The 24,832-nt window shown below is 41.8% G+C and overlaps 1 protein-coding gene across 5 annotated transcripts in view; it reads left to right on the top strand.

The window, feature by feature from the left end:
* Window positions 1–24,832, top strand: part of HYCC1 (hyccin PI4KA lipid kinase complex subunit 1) — a 162,778-nt gene that overhangs the window by 45,449 nt on the left and 92,497 nt on the right. For 3 of the 5 annotated variants that reach the window (XM_073630084.1, XM_073630090.1, XM_073630089.1), the window contains exons 2-4: window positions 11,822–11,904; window positions 14,232–14,333; window positions 24,237–24,416. In XM_073630084.1, coding sequence (XP_073486185.1) covers window positions 11,854–11,904; window positions 14,232–14,333; window positions 24,237–24,416 — 333 coding nt within the window. In that variant the 5' untranslated portion in view covers window positions 11,822–11,853. Of the gene's footprint in view, window positions 1–1,400; window positions 1,420–11,821; window positions 11,905–14,231; window positions 14,334–24,236; window positions 24,417–24,832 lie in introns of those variants that run through there. The other 2 variants (XM_073630087.1, XM_073630088.1) reach the window with 2 other exon arrangements.

The raw sequence follows: 24,832 nt of genomic DNA, 5'->3' as shown, positions 1-24,832 counted from the left end.
GTCTAAAATGTTATATTGTAATTTTGAGTTTTACCACTGTAGCTACTGTTTTTTTAAAATAAAAAGACCTTGTCTATGTCTGTTTGGTATATGTTGGCCTTTTAATAATTTATTGAGAAAAAAAAAATTAAGGACACTTTAAAAGGCAGAAATCGTTATAAAACAAGGCAGGTTGTGCATGTCTTACAAAGTAGGAGCATAATCCTTTGATGTACATCCCAGTGTCCCTGTAGGGCTTGCTGAGTGTTTTATTTTATTATTTATTTTAGGTACTTATATAGTGTTGACTCCATGGGCCTCTCTCTGGGTACCTGCAGCTGGTTGATGGAGGTTTCCACTTGTCCCACCCTTACTCCTGCTTGCTCATTACTCAATGACCAGTCCAGGGTATTTGGGGTTTTTTTGTATTTATTTTGGAACTTGGATGGGATAAGGGATTAGTGGGATACTCCAACTGGAACTATTCACAATAGATAAGGACAACTCACACTAGGCCTCACCGGATTATTTGTGGAAGCAGTCACGGGTGGAGGCAATGCCATCTTCGGTAAGAGAATCAGGTAGTGAAATCTTGTGGCCCTTGAATTCTGCTGTCTTGGTTAAGACTGCTGTTCAGGCCTCCTGCTGTACAGGTCTTCCCATGCTAGACAGGGTGCTTCCTGTATGAGACTGAAGGGTGGTGATGGTCCTTCTCTTGAGCTTCCTCTACTTCCTTCCTCACCTCTAGTCTGGAGGCAGAGCCCCCCAGCCCCGTGGTCCCCCTCCCAGGCCTCACAGTTCTCAGCACTCCATTTTCCACGCGATGACAACTCCAACTGGCCAGGCTCTTCAATATTTTTGGGCCCATCTTACCTCCCTGCCAGGCCTCCTGCCTGAGGATTGGTCAAACTCCCATAAATTTTCGGATCCTTCCCTCTATACCTCCACCAACTAGTTTCTATAAGTTTCCATGGACCTCCAGAACCAGGAGGAGGTGATAGAGGCCTGGTCTACAGAGCCCTCCAGCCTGACCTTGAACTGAACCCACAGCAGTTACCCAGACTCGCATAAGCTACTGTGAGTCAATATAAATTTTCCTAACTAAACAGTACACTAGAGGGTGCTACATGTATAAATGGACATGGAAGGCTAAGGCTACAATACTGGGAACCACTGGTCTAGTTATTTGGGGGTTTTTTTTTTTTTTTTTTAACTCTTTGCCTGGAATTCAGTTTTAAGATCTTTTGTTTAATTTTTTTTTTTTTTTTTTTTTGGTATGGCTTTTTTGTGCCCTTTAATCCATTCCAGTGTTAGTTATGCTATGTGAGCTCTTGAGGAATGAATTCAGCAAGTTGTTTGTGCGGTTTTGTGTCTTCCCAGATGGTGCACATGGTTTGTCTCAGCCGAGCGCCTCTCCTGCATAGCAACAAATCCCTCAGGGTATGTAAGGAAATAATGTGGTTACACTTTAGTATGCCTCAGAGTGTTATAGGGTCCTTGGTTAGTCCTGTGACTTTTTAGTTCCTAGTTTTATTATGGAGTGTTGTAAGGGTTTGGTTTTGGGAGATAAATAATATATGTGTGTGTATGTATGTATGTGTGTGTGTGTATATGTATATATGTATGTGTGTATATATATATATATATATAATATATATATATATATATATATATATATATATATATATATATATATATATATATATATATATATATATATATATATATATATATATATATATATATATATATATATATAATTATTTTTTTTTTTTTTTTTAATATATAAATTTTTATTGTTTTCTGGATAATTTGTGCAAATGAGGTTTTAAAGATGAACCCCAGGCAAACGGCTAAATACAGAGCTAAAATGCATACAGTAGAGAATATTTTGCCTGCCAAGACATTTGCATTTTATGCACATTTTGTTCTAGAAATTTGCACAACCAGGTGAATACAACTTTCTCTGTTACGGTTAAAGTGCACCTGTGCCCAAACTATGGATATTTGACTTTCTAACAACTTGGAAACCTCTGCTTTTTGTTTTTGTAATGGAGGGCTTGCAGTCTGCTGAGATCTGTTCTCCGTTAAACAGCGGTATTACATTTATGCAGCCAATTTGGAATAACGTCTATATTGCATGTTCCCAGTCACATAGCATAATATTTAAACATTGCTACTTACCTTTTTTACTTTCTCGTTTCTGAAAACTCTAAACCTGAAATCTCCCTTTCTATGTTAGGCCCCTTTCACACGTGCGGATCCGTGTTGATCCGACCCGTGAACATCCGCTTGCTCAGCGGGGATCGCTCCGTTGATCCCCGCTGAGCTGGCGAATGATCAGGCTTTCCCTGCACACTGTGCAGGGACCGCCCTGTCAGATCTCCGCTCTCCTCTATGGGGGATCGGATGAACAAGGACCGTCTGTCTGTGTTCATCCGATCCGCTCTGCAGACGGATAGAAAAATAGGATTTTCTTCCATCTGCAGATTCGGACAATAGCAGGGGCCGGATGATATCGGGTGTTAGCGGATGTTCCCATAGGGATGCATGTATGTCCGTATTTCATCCGAAAACGGATGGATGAAATACGGACATACAGTCCACACGCGTGAAAGGGGCCTAATGCTAAAGAGTGGGCTGGGTAGTTAAAGTGATTTGTAAAAGTAAATTGAAAAACAAACAAAAAGAAAACCACAAACCTGTCTATATACTTACCTGCTCTGTGCAATGGAATTGCACAACAGCCACAAAGCTCTCCTTTTCAGGCTCCCCTCCCCCCCCCTCCCCCCCCCCCCCTCCTGCGATCCTGACCAATCTCCTCTGTCCAGTGCCCCCATGGGAATCCGCTTCCCATGGGGTCACTTGTGCGTGCTCGCACCCGAGCCCCGCTGCTGCATCCATTGACACTGACAGCGGGACTTGGCCCCTCTCCCTCGTCACTAGCTTTGATTGACAGCACTGGGAGCCAATGGCTCCTGGTGCCCCAGCAAAGCTAGTGAGACTTGGAAGTGAGGGGAGAGAAGACCTGCAGACGTGCACCGCGCTGGATCGAATGAGGGCTCGGGTAAGTAAAATGCTGTGTACCCACGATCTGAATTTCCGACAGCAAATGTTCAATGGGAGCTTGTTGTCGGAAATTCCGACCGTGTGTAGGCTCCATCGGACATTTTTTGTCGGAGTTTCCGACAACAAAAATGTCAGAGCTGGTTCTCAAATTTTCCAACAACAAAAGCCGTTGTCGGAAATTTCGATCGTATGTACACAATTCCAATGCACAAAATTCCACGCGTGCTCGGAATCAAGCAGAAGACCACACTGGCTATTGAACTTCATTTTTCTCGGCTCGTCATACGTGTTGTACGTCACCGCGTTCTTGACGTTCGGAATTTCCGACAACATTTGTGTGACTGTGTGTATGCAAGACAAGTCTGAGCCAACATCCGTCAGAAATAAACCACGGTTTTGTTGTCGGAATGTCCGATCATGTGTATGCGGCATAAGGGGGGGGATGCTGACGCCTAAACATTTTCTTTTACCTTAATGTAAGGAATAAATTAAGGTAAAACATGTTTAGGCTTTACAACCACTTAATTATATTAAAATTAACCCTGTCTGTACTGTGCTAGCAGATCGCATCGATTGTAAACTAGATTTGAACATTTGACTGTCTGAACGGTGGATTGAAGATTTCAAAGCTTGAATTCTGCATTGTATGTTTCATTGATGGGAAACTGAGAAGAATTTAAAGAAAAAGGCTTGGCACAGCCAAACAAATTGTAAAAAAATTTATATATTAAAATCCACATTAATAAATCATATACTAATTAAAATAATGCAACTGTAAATAACCGATTTACAACTACATGGAGTCTGGAAGATGAGAATATCATTCCATTGTGGCAGTGGATCCATGAGTGCGGTTATATTGCAGTAAAGCAATATAAACTTGGTCTTGGCTCTACATGTTATGAACTTTGCACTTATTCAGGAGTATCAGAACGACTAATATATAATGTAGAGTATAGGGATTATAAACTCACAGCTAAGAACAAACCAAAGTGAACAGAGGCAGCTGCTGAGGGGTCTGGTAGTCCCGTCAAAAGATATAATTTAGGTGTAAGGAATCGGTTCAGTAGCAGTTAAGGGTGGGGGGAGAAAATAGAGAGAGAAGGGGGGTTTTCTGTAGAGATGTTTATATCTGGGATATGTCTCATATATGCCGTTGGCATTTTGACATAAACAGCCACTAGTAAGATCCTTACTGAGGAGTAGTTATCGCCACTAATTTAAAAAGAGCCAATAACCTCAACCTCCCCACACAACCCAAAGTGTCAGATAAACCACTGAATGATCTTGTCACAGGGAGCCCCTCATAAGTACCAGCCGCCGCTGTAATGGCACACCAAATGCGTGTACCATTAGAGCGGCGGCTGTTTACTTATGAGGGGCTCCCTGTGACAAGATCATTGTGACCCCCACCCGCCGCTGTCTGCCCGGCACTTACCCTATCTTGGTGGCGGGTCAGGCAGCGGGTGACGGCACCAAGGTGTGGGACGGCTCCTTTGTCCTCCATGCTTCCTCCCTTCTTCGGTTCTGCTAGGCATCCAATAGGGGCACCTGTGCCTTCAGCCAATCAGGTGACTGGTATTAGACCCACGCTTCCTGATTGGTGGAGAGGCGGTTCAGTGTTAGAAAAGCAAATATTAATTTGCTTTTCTAACATGCCTGGGTAGACTGCAAACGCAATGCTCTGCGCTCCAAGTCCACCTTTTTTGAAGCCAATTGGAGCCTATGGCTTATATCGGGTGCTTCAAAAAAACACCCCGCCCCTGTAATTCAGGCGCCCGATGTCCGAAAAGGGGCCGGATGCCTAAATAGGGGGTGGCAGCGGCGGTCATGGATAGATTTATGCAATGCATGAATCTTTCTAATATTCATAGAGGGGGTGGCTGGAGAGAGGGGGTGGAGCCCGGGCACCCTTAATGGACTGGCGCCCCTGATTGTGGAGATTCCTTGCAAGTTTGGGACTGCATTTCTGCAAATGGAGTTTTTGGTCAGGATCAATGGCATCCCGCATACATTTTATAACCTCACAAAGTACATAACTTCTTTTTTTTTTTTTTTTTTTTTTTTTAATGTAGTTACATGACTGCACACTCCAGATCTATCTTGTTTTTGGATGGCTGGTGAAGCTAATGGGCACATACTCTGTGCCTCACCGACCGCGCCCAGAGCAGTGGGTGACATCACTATTGTATGTGATTCAGACCTGTTTGTGACCCTATATATTTCAATGCCAGAGCTTTGCAGTGATAAGACCGCATAGAAACACGTGTAAAGAAAAAAAAAAAAATATTTGTTATAAAATGTATGCAGAGCCATGGGGACAAGCAGGCAGGTAATGTTTTTAAACGTTGGTGTGTCACTTATCCTTTTCTTATATTTGAGTTTTCGCTAACATTGTTGTGAGCATTGAAAATAATTTTTCCTCTCAATGCTTGTTGATACAAACCTGAATAAGGGCTTTTAAAAACTGCTTGTTCAGAATCTGCAAATGTTTAAGGTGTATGATCTGGGTACATGTTCACATTAAGAAATACAATGGTGTCCCCTCTAAACAGCTAGCGAATTGGACCGTGAAGGAACAGCGGTATACTGAGGTTACCTCTCTGCTCATTCCTACTTCAACTTGGTACTTGTTTGCACACTTCCATACAGCACACCTGATTGGCTCCTGTTACTTCCCCTCCCTTACCCAACTGAGTGCTGCTGGAGATTGCAGAAATCGAATACCAAATAAAATTCAAGTACTTGTGTATTATGTATGTTGCGTCGAAAACTACACTTAAATATTTTTAATGAATACAGAGATACATTAGTGTGTGTGTGTGTGTGTGTGTGTGTGTGTGTGTGTGTGTGTGTGTGTGTGTGTGTGTGTGTGTGTGTGTGTGTGTGTGTGTGTGTTTGTGTTAATGTTTTTTTATTTTTTTTTTTTTTTTTTTTTTTTTACAGGCATTTTCCCTAATTTTTTCTTTTTTTGAACTTTGTCTTTCAAAAGCAGCTTACTGAGAATGTGAGTTTCTTACCTAATGTAAGAGAAAATGCAACACTTGATGTAAAGGTGAATAGCTTTTATGCATAGCAGTCTGCAACCATCGTTGTGGTAGCAAAAAGAAAATAAATTGAATTGGAAACTTTTATTAAGACAATTGTTCAACTCAAATATTCTCCCTCTTCACCACTGACAAAGAGCACTGCTTAGTGCTGCACAGCCTCCTAAATCTTCACTGCTGGGTCCATTTCCTCTTGCACATGTTTATCAGGATCACCAGTTATTCCAAAGGAAAGCTTGTGTAATTCTGCCTTTTCATTACTTATTTGTGTGTGTGTGTGTATAAATAATAAAAAAAAAAAAAAAATATATATATATATATATATATATATATATATATATATATATATATATATATATATATATATATATATATATATATATATATATATATATATATATATATATATATATATCGGAAAGTATTCAGACCCCCTTACATTTTTCACTCTTTGTTATATTGCAGCCATATGCTAAAATCATTTAAGTTCATTTTTTTCCTCATTAATGTACACACAGCACCCCATATTGACAGAAAAAACACAGAATTGTTGACATTTTTGCAGACTTATTAAAAAAGAAAAACTGAAATATCACATGGTCCTAAGTATTCAGACCCTTTGCTCAGTATTTAGTAGAAGCACCCTTTTGATCTAATACAGCCATGAGTCTTTTTGGGAAAGATCCAACAAGTTTTTCACACCTGGATTTGGGGATCTTCTGCCATTCCTCCTTGCAGATCCTCTCCAGTTCTGTCAGGTTGGATGGTAAACATTGGTGGACAGCCATTTTTAGGTCTCTCCAGAGATGCTCAATTGGGTTTAACCACTTCAATACTGGGCCAATTCTGACACTTTGCTCCTACATGTAAAAATCATAATTTTTTTGCTAGAAAATTACATAGAACCCCCAAACATTATATATGTTTTTTTAGCAAAGACCCTAGAGAATACAATGGCGGTTGTTGCAACTTTTTATCTCACACAGTATTTGCGCAGGAATTTTTCGAACGCGTTTTTTGGGGGGAAAAAAACTGTTTTGTGTTTAAAAAAAAAAAAACAAAACAGTAAATTTAGCCCAATGTTTTTGCATTTTGTGAAAGATGAAGTTACACCAAGTAAATAGATACCTAACATGTCACGCTTCAAAATTGCACACGCTCGTGGAATGGTGCCAATGTTCGGTACTTAAAAATCCCCATAGGCGACGCTTGAAATTTTTTTACTGGTTACATGTTTTGAGTTACAGAGGAGGTCTAGGGCCAAAATTATTGCTCTCGCTCCAACGTTCACGGCGATACCTCACATGTATGGTTTGAACACCGTTTTCATATGTGGACGGGACTTACGTATGCGTTTGCTTCTGCGTGCGAGCACACGGGGACAGCGGCGCTTTAAAAATTTTTTTTTTTTTTTTTCTGTTATATTTTATTTTTTTTATTTTGACACTTTTTTGAAAAAAAAAAAAATTGATCACTTTTATTCCTGTTACAAGGAATGTAAACATCCCTTGTAATAGCAATATGACATGTCAGGTGCTCTTAATAGTGAGATATGGGGTCAATAAGACCCCATATCTCACCACTAGGCTGGGAAGCCTGAAATAAAAAAAAAATAAAACGATCGCCGCTTCCAAGCCGAAGCGGCGCCGTTTTTTTGAATGGAGAGGCCGGGCGGGACGTCATAACATCGCGCCCGGCCTCCGACGATCATAGAGACTCCGGGGACCATCTGGTCCGCCGGAAATCTCTATGATCTACATCCGGCGCCGGCGGATCCACTCTCCGCCTCACCGATCGTAACGGTGAGTCGGAGCAAGCACCGGAGGGCGGCGCGGGGCGTCCCCTCTCGCCTCCCATAGGAACGATCAAGCGGCGGAACGGCCGCTATGATCGTTCCTATGGTGTAGAGATTCGCCGGCTGAAACCGGCAATATCTGAATGATGTCTGTAACTACAGGCATCATTCAGATATACCTGCTCAAAGCCCAGGACGTCATATGACGTCCGTGGGCTTGAAGTGGTTAAGTCAAGGCTCTGGCTGGGCCATTCAAGAACAGTCACGGAGTTGTTGTGAAGCCACTCCTTCATTATTTTAGCTGTGTGCTTAGGGTCATTGTCTTGTTGGAAGGTAAACCTTCGGCCCAATCTGAGGTCCTGAGCACTCTGGAGAAGGTTTACGTCCAGGATATCCCTGTACTTGGCCGCATTCATCTTTCCCCCGATTGCAACCAGTCGTCCTGTCCCTGCAGCTGAAAAACACCCCCACAGCATGATGCTGCCACCACCATGCTTCACTGTTGGGACTGTATTGAACAGGTTCTATCTTGGTCTCATCAGACCAAAGAATCTTATTTCTCACCATCTTGGAGTCCTTCAGGTGTTTTTTAGCAAACCCCATGTGGGCTTTCATGTGTCTTGCACTGAGGAGAGGCTTCCGTCGGGCCACTCTGCCATAAAGGACCGACTGGTGGAGGGCTGCAGTGATGGTTGACTTTCTACAACTTTCTCCCCTCTCCCGACTGCATCTCTGGAGCTCAGCCACAGTGATCTTTGTTTTTTTCTTTACCTCTCTCACCAAGGCTCTTCTCCCCCGATAGCTTAGTTTGGCTGGACGGCCAGCCCTAGGAAGGGTTCTGGTCATCCCAAACGTCTTCCATTTAAGGATTATGGAGGCCACTGTGCTCTTAGGAACCTTAAGTGCAGCAGAAATTTTTTGGTAACCTTGGCCACATCTGTGCCTTGCCACAGTTCTGTCTCTGAGCTCTTCAGGCAGTTCCTTTTGACCTCATGATTCTCATTTGCTCTGATCTGCACTGTGAGCTGTAAGGTCTAAAGGGCCGTACACACGATCGGACTTTTTGACAACAAACATGCAAATTAGCTGTTTTGGAGCAACATCCGACCATGTGTACGCTCCGTCGGACAAACTTTTTCAGTTTCCATCGGACTTTTGTTGGCTGTGCGAACGGACAAACTTTCCGGCAACAAAAGTCCGATGGAGCAAAGTCCGATCGTGTGTACACAAAGCCATCGGACTTTTGTACAAACTACAGTATGCAGCTGCAAGAATGTTTCCAGCGCGATCGGATCGCGCTGGTTTTCGGCGGCAGGGTACTGTACATCTCACGCTAGCTGCAATAGGAAAAACACATTTTCCTACTGCGGCAGGCGCGACAGGGAATTCCCCTCTGGAGAATACCAAGCCCTTCGGCGTAGGGGGGGTTACCCTTACCCTTATGGATTTTAAGGGTAACCCCCTACGCCGAAAAAACGGCGTGGGGGTCCCCCCAAAAAACGGACAGCATGTCCGTTTTCATCAGATCTCATCCGAAGCGCCAGCGACTGACCTGGACGTAGGGCCATCCGTCTGCTTTTAGCGGACATGTCTCCGCTGACATCCGACGCTCCATAGACTAACACGGAGCGCCCGTTCAGGTCCGCCGTCAAGACTGACAGGTGGACCTGAACGGTCCGATCGTGTGAAAGGGGCCTTAATCAAAGTAGTAGTGGAGAATAAGCTTGGGTTACAGCTGCACCATAGAGACCATCTATAGGTTTTGCTAAAATACCTAAGTGAATCGAAGAGGCTGAATTTATCTCCTTTTTATTTACAGGTGTTGTCCACACAGAACAGCATTGACAACAGGGATGGACAACCCCTGGGTGGTGGTAGATGCAGAAGCTCATTGGGTGCCTGATTAATCTTGGATCCCTGTTCAGAAGCTCTTCTCACTTGGTGTCATGACTAATGAACTGATGTATTTATTTTAACATGGGAAAACTAAAGATCACTGAGAACTCGTTGACATAGAAATATGAAAATGCTATATTAATATCTCACGGAAAACACCTAAAAATTTGGTTTGCATTGGGAGTGCCAAACGCCATTAAAAAAAGAGGAACTTCCTATTCTCTCCCATGGCCTAACTAGCCTCAACTCCTCTATCTCTGAGGAGGAAGTAACTGACACAATTAAATCTCTTCCGAATAATATAATATAATAATAATTTTCCGGCTCCTGGGCCCGATGGCCTACCATACCTCCTTCTATAAAACTTTTCTACCACTTCTTCCCCACATCACCCCTCTGTTTGTTTAACTCCTTGACCCAACACACCTATCCCGAGAGACATGCAGACCTCCTTTCTCACGTTGATCCCCAAAACGGGAAAGGACCATACACTGTGCTCCAACTACAGGCCGATTGTGCGCCCTTATACAGACCTAAAAATCTTTACTAAACTACTAGCAAATAGGTTAAACAACTTATTTCCATCACTGATCCACAAGGATCAAGTAGGATCTATTCCCCTCCGCCAGGCGGGGGACAACACTAGGAGAGTTATTGACCTCATAGAAGTAGCAAACGTGAATAGGTCTGAGGCATTGCTTCTCAGCCTAGATGCGGAAAAAGCCTTTGATAGGCTGGGCTGGCCTTTTCCTTTGCAACCCTCCACTGTGTCGGTATAAGGGGCCCCTTCCTTCGAGCCATCGCTCACCTATGCTCATCCCCTTCAGCTCTAGTTAGGACTCCCTTTGCCTCTTCCCCATTACCAACAGGACCTGACAGGGCTGCCCACTATGCCCTATGTATTGAACCCCTAGCAGCCCATATCAGACAGAACCCAAACATCCATGGCATTCCAGTCCGTACTAGGGATTTTAAGATTTCCTTATTTCTGGACGATGTTTTGCTTACACCTCATATCTCCCTCCCAAACCTACACGTCAGGTTACAAAATTAACAATTCTAAGACTGAAGCCCCCCCCCCCCCCCCCCCTCAATATACCCCATCAGACACTGTCGGCCCCCACCCGTCTCCATATCATTGCAGGGTGGAAGACTTCACTTCCACCCATAACTCTTAAAGGGCTATTTTTTTTTTATTTATTTATTTTTTTTATTGCATTTTAGTGTAAATATGAGATCTGAAGTCTTTTTGACCCCAGATCTCATATTGAAGAGGTCCTGCCATGCTTTTTTTCTATTACAAGGGATGTTTACATTCCTTGTAACAGGAATAAATAGGAATTCTTTTTTTAAAGAATAGTGTGAAAAATTAAAAAAATAAAAAGTAATAATTAAGGAAAAAAAAATGTTTTTTTTAAATGTGCCCCGTCCCGCCGAGCTCATGTGCAGAAGCGAACGCATACGTGAGTAGCGCCCGCATATGAAAACGGTGTTCAAACCACACGTGAGGTATCGCTGCTATCGGTAGAGCAACAATTCTAGCCCTAGACCACCTCTGTAACTCAAAACATGCAACCTGTAGAATTTTTTAAACGTCTCCTATGGAGATTTTTAAGGGTGAAAGTTTGTCGCCATTCCACGAGTGGGTACAATTTTGAAGCGTTTCATGTTGAGTATCAATTTACTCATTGTAACATTATCTTTCACAATATAAAAAAAAAAAATTGAGCTAACTTTACTGATGTCTTATTTTTTAATTCAAAAAAGTATTTTTTCCAAAAAAAAGTGCGCTTGTAAGACCGCTGCGCAAATACGGTGTGACAAAGTATTGCAACGACTGCCATTTTATTCTCTAGGGTGTTAGAAAAAAAAATATGTTTGGGGGTTCTAAGTAATTTTCTAGCAAAAAAACCTGTTTTTTAACTTGTAAACAACAAATCTCAGAAAGAGGCTCGGTCCTTAAGTGGTTAATTACCAAACATGGTCCAAAGGTACATAGTAACATGCTTATCTTTTGTCTCTTATTTTTTTCCAGGAGGCCAGTTGTATACTGCTAGATGTGGGAAGATGTTGTCCACAGAGAGAGGAGTTGTTGAGGAATGGTTATCGGAGTTTAAGGTAATTATTAACCAGTGTCTCTGATTTAAACCGCTTTATTTGTCTAGCGCCTCGTTAAAATTATCTATATATTTATTTTTTTGATCTTGGCCATATGAGGATTTTTCTTGTTCTTTGAAGACTTTGAATTTATTTTATTTTTTTTCCGGTCAGCCAGCACAAATGAGGTGGATGGAGGAATCCTCCTGCTGTGTGGTTGTAGTCTGACAGCAGGGACTCCTCCACTGTTACAATACACTGATCGGTGCTGATCAATTGAAAATTTTCCAACATTGCAATTTTAGAGAAGCTGATCATTTACATCTGCTTCTTTCGAACAGGAATTACTATAGAGGGATCGAAATTCAGCCAGTCCTTGCTAAACCGGACAATTTTTGATCCATCTATGGCCAGCTTTAAGGCTGCAGTCACACTTCAGCATTTTGAATTGCGAGCGTATTTGCCGCGAATCTGCCGCGATTTGAAAGTGCCGACGTGTGAATGACAAATCTCGGGACTCGCTTTTGAGATGCCATTTATGTGAATGACACCTCAAATTGCAGTGACCCGCATTGCGGGAAGCACGTCGTCCAAAAAACGTTCAGGAGCTACTTTTTAGCGTCATGATTCCCACGATTGCAGTGCGACTTATCGCGCCAGACCTGCGCCACGATTTGAGGTGTCATTCAAGTGGCATCTCAAATGTGAGTCCCGTGATTTGTCGTTCACACATTGGCACTTTCAAATCGTGGGCAGATTCACGGCAAATATGCTCGCGATACAAAACGCTGAAGTGTAAACGCAGCCTAAGTGCTTATATGTTTGTTTTCAGCCTACAGCTGTTGCGCCCTTGTGCAATTTATTTTCTAATTTTTCCATGGTAATGTATGTATGCAAAGGGATTTAATTTTTCTGTTTGTATGTAGTTATGAATGTTAAAGAGTAACTCCACTTTTGTTTAGAAAAAAATCATTCTCCTCTGGGTGATCTATGTACATTGAAAGGCTTTTACCAAAATTTGTTGCAGATTCCTATCTTTTGTTCTGAAGAAATCTGTGTCGAGTGAGTCTAAGGGAAGTGGTTTCATACTTATCAACCAGCTCCTGCACCTGCAGGGCACTAATGAGCAAAATTGCAGGGTCTGCATCTCTTTAGATGTGATTTCCTATTAAAAATATCTTGCCAGAAGTGACATTTTTGTTGCAGGGGATAACAAAAATTTTACTTTATCTTAGTGCAGACTTCTGGGAAAATCAGTGAGCCAATCACACAAGCGGGAAATTATGATTCTGGGGGGTGTTCTGTACACATTCTGTTGACGGACACCTTCAGGTGGCCATATTGCATTTTACAGAAAATTACAGATCTGCAGAATGAAAATGAAAGGTAATTTTTATTAACATTCCATTACAATAGGACTTTTGTTGCAATTGTATATGCTATGTTTTTTTTTTTTTTTTTTGTCTTAGACAGGTATCTGCACCCCCTCCCCCCTGAAAGGTGCCAAATGTGACACCGGAGGGGGGGAGGGTTCCGAAAAGCGGAAGTTCAATTTTTGTGTGAACCTCCGCTTTAAGTAGGTCAAAAAAAGCAAAATGAGCACTGTTGTTTTTGGTCTGTACAAACGGGTACATAAACAAAGTGGTATCGCTGCTATCGTCAGGAGCAGGAGAATTTTTTGGGGGGGGTTCTTTGGTGGAAGGTTATGGTTGTAACAAACTATATACAACTACATTTTAAAAAAAGTTACTTTATTTTATTTTTTTTTTACTAATTAGGACGGGTTTTCCTTTGATAAAAAAAAAAAAAAAAAAATTACCACCAAATGAAAGACAAATTTGTCCTGGAAAAAAAAAAAAAAGTATAATTTACTTGGATGTACAAAGTAGTTGTGGTGATAGCTACGGTTTTATTAACAAATGCCAAAGTTGCAAAATTGTGCTTGGGCATTAGGATTTGTTTTACCCTTAGGCGTGAAGGGGTTAAACTTTAAACAGAAGCTGCTCCATCTGAAAGCCTTGTAACACTGGCATCTTCATGCCTCTAACAGGCATATGCATGGTAATGGGAGAACCTACAGTATATGTGGTAGGCCTTGGAGTATGAGTCAGTAAGATGACCTGAAATGTAGCACTTTTGTAAATATTGGCTCCTGCTTTTCCACATGACCATGTAAAATGTAGATGCAGCTTATAATTATCTGTTACATTCTAAGGCACAAAATCAAACAATGTAGCTAGAATGACTGACTGTGGAACACAGCTTGTGCTGATATATGAAAACAGAGTCAACTGGAGGGGAAGAAGGACCTCTGATTAATGTTTTTAAAGAAGATGTTTTGTTTTTAGACTCTACCCGAGGCGTCCATTACAAGTTATGCTGTCAGTTTGAAAGAGAAGACGTCTTTGGTATCTGCATTGTATGAAGTGATTCAGGAGCCTCAGAGCGAGGTAAGGAACATGTCAATTACAAATGCAGGTTGGGTAGCTTCTGGTCAGGAATGAGGGGAACAATCAATAGATAGTTAAGAGTAGTGTTGATCATGGGTTGGGAACAGTTTAGATTTTTAGATAATGGACAAACTCTGAACATAATTTAAATGACTTTTAGATAGATATCTATAATATATAGGTTTATTGTACAGAACTGACAATCTGTCATAAATTCAAATGAGTAATTGTAATCTAAGGTATGAAACCGCTGATGTTGATAGGTCACAAGACTAACAAGATGGCAGCTTTTGAGGTGAGGCAGTTCCGTCTAATGAGGGTGCTATGTACACATAAAATGTGTGCTTTATCTAGTTCAAAGGCTTAGTTCAGCTTTTGAAGTAAAAATATTAAATTCACATTATTTGCAGGTAAAAAAATGTGCATTCAGCAGATCATGGGTACAGTGCCAGGCTCCTACACAATTTCTGCATCACTGTCTGCTTGTACATCATACAGGCAAGCAGTTATGGGAGAACTGGAACAATCAATGAACTACCAAACCACTCACCAGCACCCTCTTAGTTCATTGAGCACTACAAGCTGACAGCCGCAATGGCTGACGGTACTTGTAGTCTATCCATTCACAGGAAACTCCACCCACACGGCCGTGCTGTTTTCAAATTGTGACAGCAAGTGCGGGGAGAAGATCCCCTGCCTGTTGTCACAGGAAGGTAGGTGTCAGGTGTGCAGGTGCAGATGCTGGAACAAAAAACAGGTGGAACCCTAAAAACGGGTGGAACCTGTAACATGTTCCAAAGGTAAACTTATCCTTTTAAAGAGCTGTGTCTTAAAGTCCAAGTCGAGCTTGGGCAACAAAAAAAAGAATGTAACCCCCAGCAGCATGTACTCACCACTTCTCCAGTGCTGTCCCCTGATGACTCACCCACACAGCCATCTAGCTTCAGTCCTCCAACAGGCTGAATGATGCTAGGGCATCAAAAGCCCACCCTCCTCCTGAAGTGGTGCCACATTTTTTACAGTAAGAAATGAAGCCCGTCCCTAGCCCAGAATTATACTTTTAAAGTGCACCAGTCACAAATTGGCATTTGCACTCATCTGAATCTCCAATCTAGAATATTTAAATGAATGCAGGCTTAAGCTGACTATACACTTAAAGATCTCCTTTGTTCAGCCCAGTGGGCTAAATTAGAAAATTCAGTAGATTCTCCCTTCCATACTAAACAGTGTGGATTGACTAATCCCCCACTGCTGACTATTGTATCCTGGCAGCCGTCACCTGTGACTGTCAGAATACCCAAACAGTGACCGCATTGGATTGGCTGCAGTCACTGTTCCACCAGCTTTCTACCCGGCTCATTTTATTTCTTAGTCAAAATTTTTGGAACTGGATGTTATTTGCAAGGCCACCCATGGCTCGTATTTTGGCCGATACCCAGGAATCAGGTAAAATGTAACATGTATGTGACCAGCTTTACTTTTTGGGGATGGCTATTTTGTCCTGGTAAAATGAATTTTATTGTCTGTCAGAATAATTAACAACTCTGTGTATCTGTCTGTAAGGCCTTCACAAAGGCTGCCATATCGCCTTATTACTGACAACACAAGACTACTTTCACACTAGCAGTGCCTGCCATTAGCGCTAAAATTTTTGCAGCACTTTAGCTTTGTTTTAGCTGCGATGTTGCTCCGCTTTTCAAACGGTTTTTACCCAAAAAAAGGTAAAAACTCCAGTTTTGCGGCACTTTCAAATCGCTTTTCAGGCGCTTTAGAAGTGCTGCTCATTCATTGCAATGGGCAGGGCATTTTGGGAGCACTAAATACAGAGCTCCCAAACTGCACCAAAGATGCTGTTTTTAGGACTTTTTGTAACGTCCCACAAGCGCACCGCCCCAGTGTGAAAAGACACACTGCAATGAATAGGATGTGGTTTTCAGGCACTTTGCAGAGGCTATTTCTAGTGCTAAAGCGCCTGAATACCACCCCAGTGTGAAAGTACCCTTAAAGTGGTTGTAAACTCTTTTTAAAAAAAAAAAAAAAAAAAAAAAAAAACCTGCAAGACAAAGGCATAATGAGCTAGTATGCATCGCACACTACCTCTTTTATGAAATACTTACCTTAGATCAAAGCTGTTGCAGTGGTCCCTGTACACAGCTGTGACCAGCGACATGTCTCCCGGAGTTATTTCCGGGTTTGTGGGCTCCGGCGCTGTAATGGGCCGGAGCCACGATGACCTCATGTGCGCGGGAGCTGCTGGTCACAGCACAGGCCCATTTAGAAATGGCACGATCAAGCCGTTTCTTCAGTGCGCGTGCACCAATGCCGTCGGCACAAGCGTATATGGTAAATATCTCCCTACACCGTGCAGATTTAGGAGATATTTACTATACCTACAGGTAAGCCTCATTATAGGCTTACCTGTAGTTAAGTGGTAGAACAGGGTTTACAACCACTTTAAAGTGAATGAAAACCCTAACTATATCAGTTCTATATCTGTTCTTAAATATGTTCTCTTTTCCCTCCTCCTACCTATCCTGCCTAACCTGTATAAATCTGTAAGCTCTGTATACTTGGCTATTTCTAGTCCGTTCACATGATCCTGCAGCTCTGACTCCCTTGAGTAAGGGAGTGCTCAACAACAGCTATGAATTCTGGGAGCTAAGCTGTCACCCTTAGGCTCCCAAAGCCCAGCTGTTGTCAGCACTCCCCCCTCTCCCCTGCAGCACCTGCTTACTGACACGGGAGCCGGAGCTGCTGGATCATGTAACTGGATCAAAGCTAATTAATAAAAGGTAAGTATGCAGATCTGTTTTTATAAAGTTTAGCCAGGATAGGTTGGAGGAGAGAGGGGAGGGGACATTTTTTTTTTTTTTAATGGTTATAATTGGGCTTTTCCTCCACTTTAAGTTACAAAAGTGTTCTCAGGATTACACACAAAAAAATTAAAGTATAGTTGTAGAAGTGTTTTTTGTTTTTTTGTTTTTTTTTGTTTTTTGTTTTTTCCGTTTTTTGTTTTTTGATCAGCTATATGCAAATTGCTTCCAATGATGGCATCACAAAAAAACACTCACCTGCTCCTATGGTGTTGTATTTCTTGTTAGCCAAATCACTGGGTTATTGCTTCTTTGCAGGTGAGGAAGATTCCATTTCAGCCAGTGAGGAAGTGGTGCAGTAGGAGTGGTTGTTTTGCTGGCAAGTTGTCATCTGCAACAGAATTGCTAATGTGACATTGCCCTTTATTGGACTTTAGTGAACTTGCTAAATGAAAACTGCCTGGAATTGCACGTGTGGGCCTTCTGAGTGGTAGATGTGTTCTGTATCCATTGTGAGAACACCCTTCAAATGATGAAGCTTTTTAGGACACTGCCACTCGTGTGTTTTTTTTTTTTTTTTTTTTTTTTTTTTTCTTCAGGGGTTTTGCCCATTATAATGAAAAGAAAGTTCCAGAAAAACACAAGTTTCCCTCTCAGGGGTATTCAGCATGTTCTTCCATCAACAAAACAAATTACTTTCAGCCTCCTGGCTTGCACCTTCAGCACTACTTCTCTGGCCTTAGGCAGGCCATAAACGGTGCAAATTTCTTTCCTGCAACCACAGACAGTGCTGACGGGGGAATCCCTCCTGACGGGAAATCGTCTTCTCCCGGAGTCAGGCAGGGGAAGCTGTCATCGCCGGGAGAAGACCGTAATTATTGCTAGCGGCTATAGCAGCAGTTTGCGATCATCGCAAGCAAATCCGGCAGACTGGTTGTACCTAAGTTGATCGCTCATCCTGCCCATTAATGGTCCAGATCTTGGCTGGTGAACCGGCCGAGATTTGAACCTTTATGGCCGGCTTTACTTTTTAGGCCCATGTCTGTCTTCTACAGACTATCTCCATACATAAACTCTGTGCATATACCTAGCAGCCCATTGCTGCTCTGGCTCCCACATCTCTTAGGTGGAGCCCTCTTGACTCCTGGGCTCCTCTTTCTGCCAGTGTGGAGCCCAGAATCCTAGTTGGGTCTCTTCTTAAATCCCAGCACACTTGCCCAATTAGTGTGCTGGTGGTTCTCAAAACATGGACCATGGTTTGGAGATTTCATCTGATGGGGAAACTGGAAAGCCTGTTTCCACGGAAAGATACAAATTCCCTGGAGCCCCTCAACTTGCCTGAATAAGAATTCTGGTTCATTAATTCTTTTCACACCATGGAAGGGCATAGAACCTTTATGAAAAGTTGCTTTTGACTGCTTAAAATGATCTTTTTTAAAGGTGAGAATAATAATCCCAGTAGTCACTTAGAGGCATTAAAGTATGAGATGGATGCAACAAATATGAACATTCTCTGCATTGTGCTGTCCACGTAACAAGCCAGAAGCTTGATATCTCTAGTTACGGTTTTAGGTAAAACAGCAAAGTTTAATGCATCAATTAGAAGAAGGAAATTGTGGTGATTCATGAAATGTTTGTTTTCTTGAATATAGTGTAGGTGGAAGCAGCACTTTAAATCTCCACTGCAGCTTAGCAACCCACCCAGCCAGCTTTTATTGAGAATTTATATGCATCGTGAAGAAACGCGTTCTATGGAAAAAAAACCTGCCTTGAGAACTTGGTATAATTTGAGTCCGTAGTACTTTTCAACATCGAACAACTCCTCCTTTTTGGCTGAACGATTGCATTTACTGAACTATTTAAAATGTTAATCTTAGTATCCTTGGATAATTGTATGGTGATGGCTGGGGTAACCTTGAAATTATGGTAGTTTTTGTCTCCATGTCCTAAAGGAGCAAAGTAAAACGTGTACATAAAGTTGGCGAATATTCACATTTTGAATCACCAATAACCATGTTTTGTGTCTAAAATGGACACCAAACAATACAATAAAAAAAAACTTTTATATGGAGAAAAGAACTCTGGCTGCCCCTTTTATCACAGGTAGAATTTCCTTTGAAAAAAGATTTTGAATGTTTGATTTTCTAATAGTTTATGGGTCAAACTGATTTGTTTTCAACTGTAGTGATGGGAAAACAAAAAAAATCAGAAAATGGAAATTTTTTTTTTTAAAGGATGAATTAAATCCTAACAATGTGATTTTCCAGTTGTGACGTGACGTTCCATTCATTCTTAAAAGTACATGAAATACCCTTGACATGTTTTTGCTTACCTTTTTAACTGTCTTTTCCATTGAAATACTTTTTTTTTTTTTTATGTTTAACCAAAAGAGCAAATGAAATTTCCATACAGTACAGGACAAAAAATAAATTGAATAAATCTTATAAATCAGTACAATTGATATTGCCCTCAGAGACCTAACAAATGTTGTTCAAAAGTGCTTCAAAAATGGGCTTTTTAACTTTTTTTTTTTTTTTTACCAATAAATTATTTTTCCTGTAGTACAATATGGGACACGGGCTTCTTAGTCTGCACCGCTGGGTTAAATGATGCTACCAACAGGTGACTGGACACTGACAAAACAAAGCTGCTATAGCATCCCCATAAAACCTCTTCCACTCCCAGCTAGGCTCAGTTTTTTGCTAGTGTCCTTTTAGGTGATGGACCTCTTCTGTGTGCTGAGAGAAGCTAGTCTTCCTCTTATCAAAATTTCCATTTTTTTCACAGCTGAATTTTTGATCAAATTAGCTGCACTATTACCACTGGCCATTTACTGAACCCTTAGGTAAGAAGTGTCTTGAGGGGCTGCCTTTTGTGATCAAACAGGAGTTTTCATTCTCCTCTGACTATCCTATGGCTGCATGACCCCTGACCCTCTGTCTGGATAGTGCCGATTGGCCTTGTGCTATTCACATGCACACTCCAAAAAAAAAAAAAAACTCTCTAGCAATACGGACCAAACGGAGCATGTACAGAGTGCCTCCTAGGGCTCTGTTCTATCAGCAGATGGATTTGGGGATAGTAAAAGGGTAGGATCATAGAAGACAGGATCAAACAGACTTTTTACATGTAGCACTGCCCCCTAGGGGACTGCTTGGGATTACCTGCTCATCTGCATTGCCATGACCTGATGAACATTCCAACCCACCTGGCACTCTGGATTCAGACATCTTGGTACCGCTGTAAAGTAATCACATAACTCTGTGTATTTAGATTCTGATAGTATTTACTTGAATCAACTGGAAAGGGTGGCACACAACAAGGAGGGAATAAATCTGCTGAGCTTTGGGCTGACCGCGCCAGCTCAACAAAAGAATTCCTCCGAAAGTCAAAACAAGGTAATTACAAATATGCAGCACGTTGTAAACACTTCCTTTAAGAGGTAATAGTTGCCCCCTTTAGATGAATACAACTAAAACGGACTAGACTGGCTCCCTAAAAGAGGTAACTTGGTGGAACTACAACGACTCTAGTAACAAGAGCTCAGGCCTAGGGGGGTGGTATAAGGGCCCTTGTGTAACTCTAGCATTGATGTCCTCGTTGCAGATCTGATGTTTTTCACCAGTACGTCGGAGCTCATTATTTGTAATCCGATTGGGTGTAGTGAGATATACTAAGTTCCTTGTAGAGAGTAAAGTTAAAGCGTTTAAGCACTGTATTCAGCTAAATTCAGGAAAGTGTTCATAGGGTGGATGTATCTGATGCAAAGTGTCCCAGTGATACCGTTACAAGAGTGCAGATAAAAGATGGGCGATTGACCCTCTCACCGACAACCAGGTAAATGTGATGTCTTCAAAACAGCTTCTGGTGTAGCAAGGCTTCTACAGCGAATCCACCTCTTTGCTCTTCCTTTTTGCATCTTGACACACTGGCTGGCTGGTCACTGTATTGGTGCAGTAAGGATGTCCAATGGCAACCTGCAGGGCCAGGCCCTTCTGGCGCAGGTGGGCAGATAGACCGCATGGTAGGCCGCAATCTCACTCTCCCCTGCATGGAGAGGTCCGTCTCGTATCAGGCCCAGGAGGAAGAGAGCGACAGGCGGGTCTCTGGCTACTTTTATAGCTCCTCCCAGCAAAGATCTCTGGGATGTGTGGTCCGGATGCATGAACAGACAGAACAGTTATCAGTCTGATGAACTACCCATAGTTCCTTTAACTGGACTTCAAATATGATGTAATTTTAATAGTACTGGGCACTGAGGGACATGCAATGTATAAAGACACCGTAGGATTGCCGTACTTTGCAACTGTAGTCCACATTGCTACATAGAAACTGCTCTCCTAAAACTAAAAAACGATCTACTAACGGCCAAAACCAATCGACACTATTCTGTACTCCTACTCCTGGACCTCTCTGCTGCCTCTCTGCTGTCTTTGATATGGTTCACCACCCCCTCCTCCTCAAAAAACTACATGCCTTTGGTCTCCGTGACTGTACACTTCGCTGGTTCTCTTCCTACTTATCCAACCGCACCTTTAGCGTTTCTTATAACTCTACTTCCTCCTCTCTTCTTCCTTTCTCTGTTGGGGTCCCTCAGGGTTCTGTTCTTGGACCTCTCCTATTTTCAATCTACACTGCCTCCCTGGGTCAACTGATAGCTTCATGGCTTCCAATACCACCTCTACGCTGACGACACCCAAATCTATTTCTCTACCCCTCAGCTCACTCCCTCTGTCTCCTCACGTATCACTAATTTACTATCAGATATATCAGTCTGGATGTCACACCACTTCCTCAAACTCAATCTAGCCAAAACCGAAATTATAATCTTTCCTCCTCCATATGCCTCTTCCCCTGATCTCTCTGTCAAAATTGATGATGGCACAACTATAAGCCCATCCCCACATGCCAAGGTTCTAGGTGTAGTCCTAGACTCTGAACTCTCCTTCAAGCAACACATCCAATCACTGCCCAAATCCTGCCGCCTCAACCTCTGCAACATCTCCAAAATACGCCCCTTTCTAACCAATGACACAACAAAGCTCTTAATTCACTCGCTGGTCACCTCTCGCCTCGACTACTGCAACTCCCTTCTCATTGGCTTACTTCTACATAGTCTATCACCTCTTCAATCCATCATGAATACTGCTGCCAGACTCATCCACCTTACCAATCGCTCTGTGTCTGCCACTCCTCTCTGTCAATCCCTCCACTGGCTTCCACTCGGCCAAAGAATTAAATTCAAAATTCTAACAATTACGTACAAAGCCATCCACAATTTCGCACCCAGCTACATCACTAGCTTAGTCTCTAAATACCAACCTACTCGCTCTCTTCATTCCTCTCAAGACCTCCTGCTCTCTAGCTCCCTTGTCACCTCCTCCCATGCTCGCCTCCAGGCCTTTTCCAAAGCCTCTCCAGGCCTATGGAATGCCCTACCCCAATCTGTCCGCTTATCTCCTACTTTATTAGCTTTCAGACGATTCCTGAAAACCCTTCTCTTCAGAGAAGCCTATCCTACCCACACCTAACAACCTGTATTTTCATTTTTTTCCATCAGTTCATCCCCCACAGTTATTACCTTTTTTTTTTTTTGTTTCCACTTGACCCTCCCTTCTAGATTGTAAGCTCTAACGAGCAGGGCCCTCTGATCCCTCCTGTATTGATTTGTATTGTAAGTGTACTGTCTGCCCTCATGTTGTAAAGCGCTGCGCAAACTGTTGGCGCTATATAAATCCTGTATAATAATAATAATAATAATACACAATGCAGAGGATTAACTTTTTAGGTTAAATAGTGAGCATGCTTTACTGCATATACAGTGATTTTACTGTTGTGGGTTTAGAAACACTTTAAATGCTTGTTTGGCTTGGGGGGGATAGGAATAAGGTCAAATACTTACCTTATTCCTCATTCTCGCAACATTTTAAGTCATTATGTACATTTTTCTATATGGTATTTTAATTACTTCTAGCTTTACTCCTTTTAATCTGAATTATCTTGAAGTTTGTGAATTTACCTTGTGATGAGTCCCACACATCTCTGAGCCTGCCTTACTGAACTACAGAGGTGATTAGAGAGGGAGTTTTAGGAGGCAGAGGCAGTAAGGTACAATGGGATATGTAGTTCTTAGAATTTGAAAGTGAAGCATGCAGAATTTGGGAAAGAGATGGCAAGCAGACAGGCAGCAATCATAACATGAAAGATTTTTAAAGTGGTTCTAAACCCTTAATGACCACTTTGTGCTACAGGTAAGCCTATATAAGGCTTACCTGTAGCTACCCTGGATATTTCTTAAACCTACACGGTTTAAGAGATATATATCCCCTGTATTTGCATGTGCCGACGTCATCGGCACATGCGCACTGACACAAACTGAAGCAATGGCACATATGCGCGTATGCACAGGAGTGATGTCATCGCGGCCAATCACAGCCGCGATACCCAGAAGTGATGTCGGCCGCCAGAGCGATGTATGGGCACTGCAGCGAGGGCTTCGATCTCAGGTGAGTATTACATAATGAGCTAGTATGCTATGCATACTAGCTCATTATGCCTTTGTCTTGCAGGTGTTAGTTTTTTTTGTTTTTTTGTTTTTTTTAGTTTTTAAAGTGGGTTTACACCCACTTTAAGTAAGCTTATGTTGCATTGTCAAAAATAACTATTGTTAGTGTTGCTATTACAATTCTGATGTTAAAATATAGGTGTATGCTATGACTACTTAACTCCTTTAAATTTAATAGCGGCCCAAATGTGGGCATTAAAGCCTGGTAAATACTTAATTTTTGATAGGAATGGGTTACAACTTCTGTGGTTTTTTTTTTTGGGGCTGTAAACAGAAATTCCCAAATGGCAGTATTAGAAAGTAAATAAATATTAAACAAAAAAAAAAAACCTAAGTTGGGTTGTAATATTTGAATGCAGGCCCACTTCATGGGTATGTGAAACAGAAGACAGTACTGCATGAACATGGATGTAAATGGGCTTTTTTTTTTTTTTTTTTCTACGTTTGACTTTCATTTTAATCAGTCGGATTAGTATTTATGTTGAAATGCTGAATGTGTGATATACTTTGTGCTTCTGATGACAGTTGTTGGAGCCAGTCTGCCACCAGCTCTTTGAGTTCTACAGAAGCCAAGAAAAGCACCTGAGGACATTCACGCTTCAGTTCCTGCCAGAGCTCATATGGTGCTACTTGTCTGTGTCCACCAGCAGAGACCTGCAGAGCAGTGGGTGCATCGAAGCGCTGCTTCTGAGCATCTACAATTTGGTGAGTACTTTTGAGAACTGGGTTTTTTTTTCCCCCAAGATAGAAGAAGCCTAATTGTATGAAAACCATGTTACATTGTAAGGCTGATTGCACTCTGATCTCATACAAAACGTAGCCTAATCTGACAAGTGATGATAGAGTTTATAGTTCACTTTTGCAAGGTACTTTCAATAGCACCAAATATATAAATCTGTATGTTTATTCACTTGCCGCCGGGCCAGTTGTGATATTTCTCACATATTTGTTTAAATTCTGCATTTTAAAATTGCCTAGAACCCCAAAACGTTTCATATTATTATTATTATTATTATTATTTTTTTTTTTTTTTTAAAGCAGAGGCCCTGGAGAATAAAATGGTGGTATTATATGTCACACTATTTGTGCAGCCATTTTTAAATCACAAATTTTCAGGAAAA

The sequence above is a fragment of the Aquarana catesbeiana genome, linkage group LG05, assembly GCF_042186555.1.
Source record: "Aquarana catesbeiana isolate 2022-GZ linkage group LG05, ASM4218655v1, whole genome shotgun sequence".
Lineage (NCBI taxonomy): Eukaryota > Metazoa > Chordata > Amphibia > Anura > Ranidae > Aquarana > Aquarana catesbeiana.
This window is presented reverse-complemented; position numbering and strand designations above follow the sequence as displayed.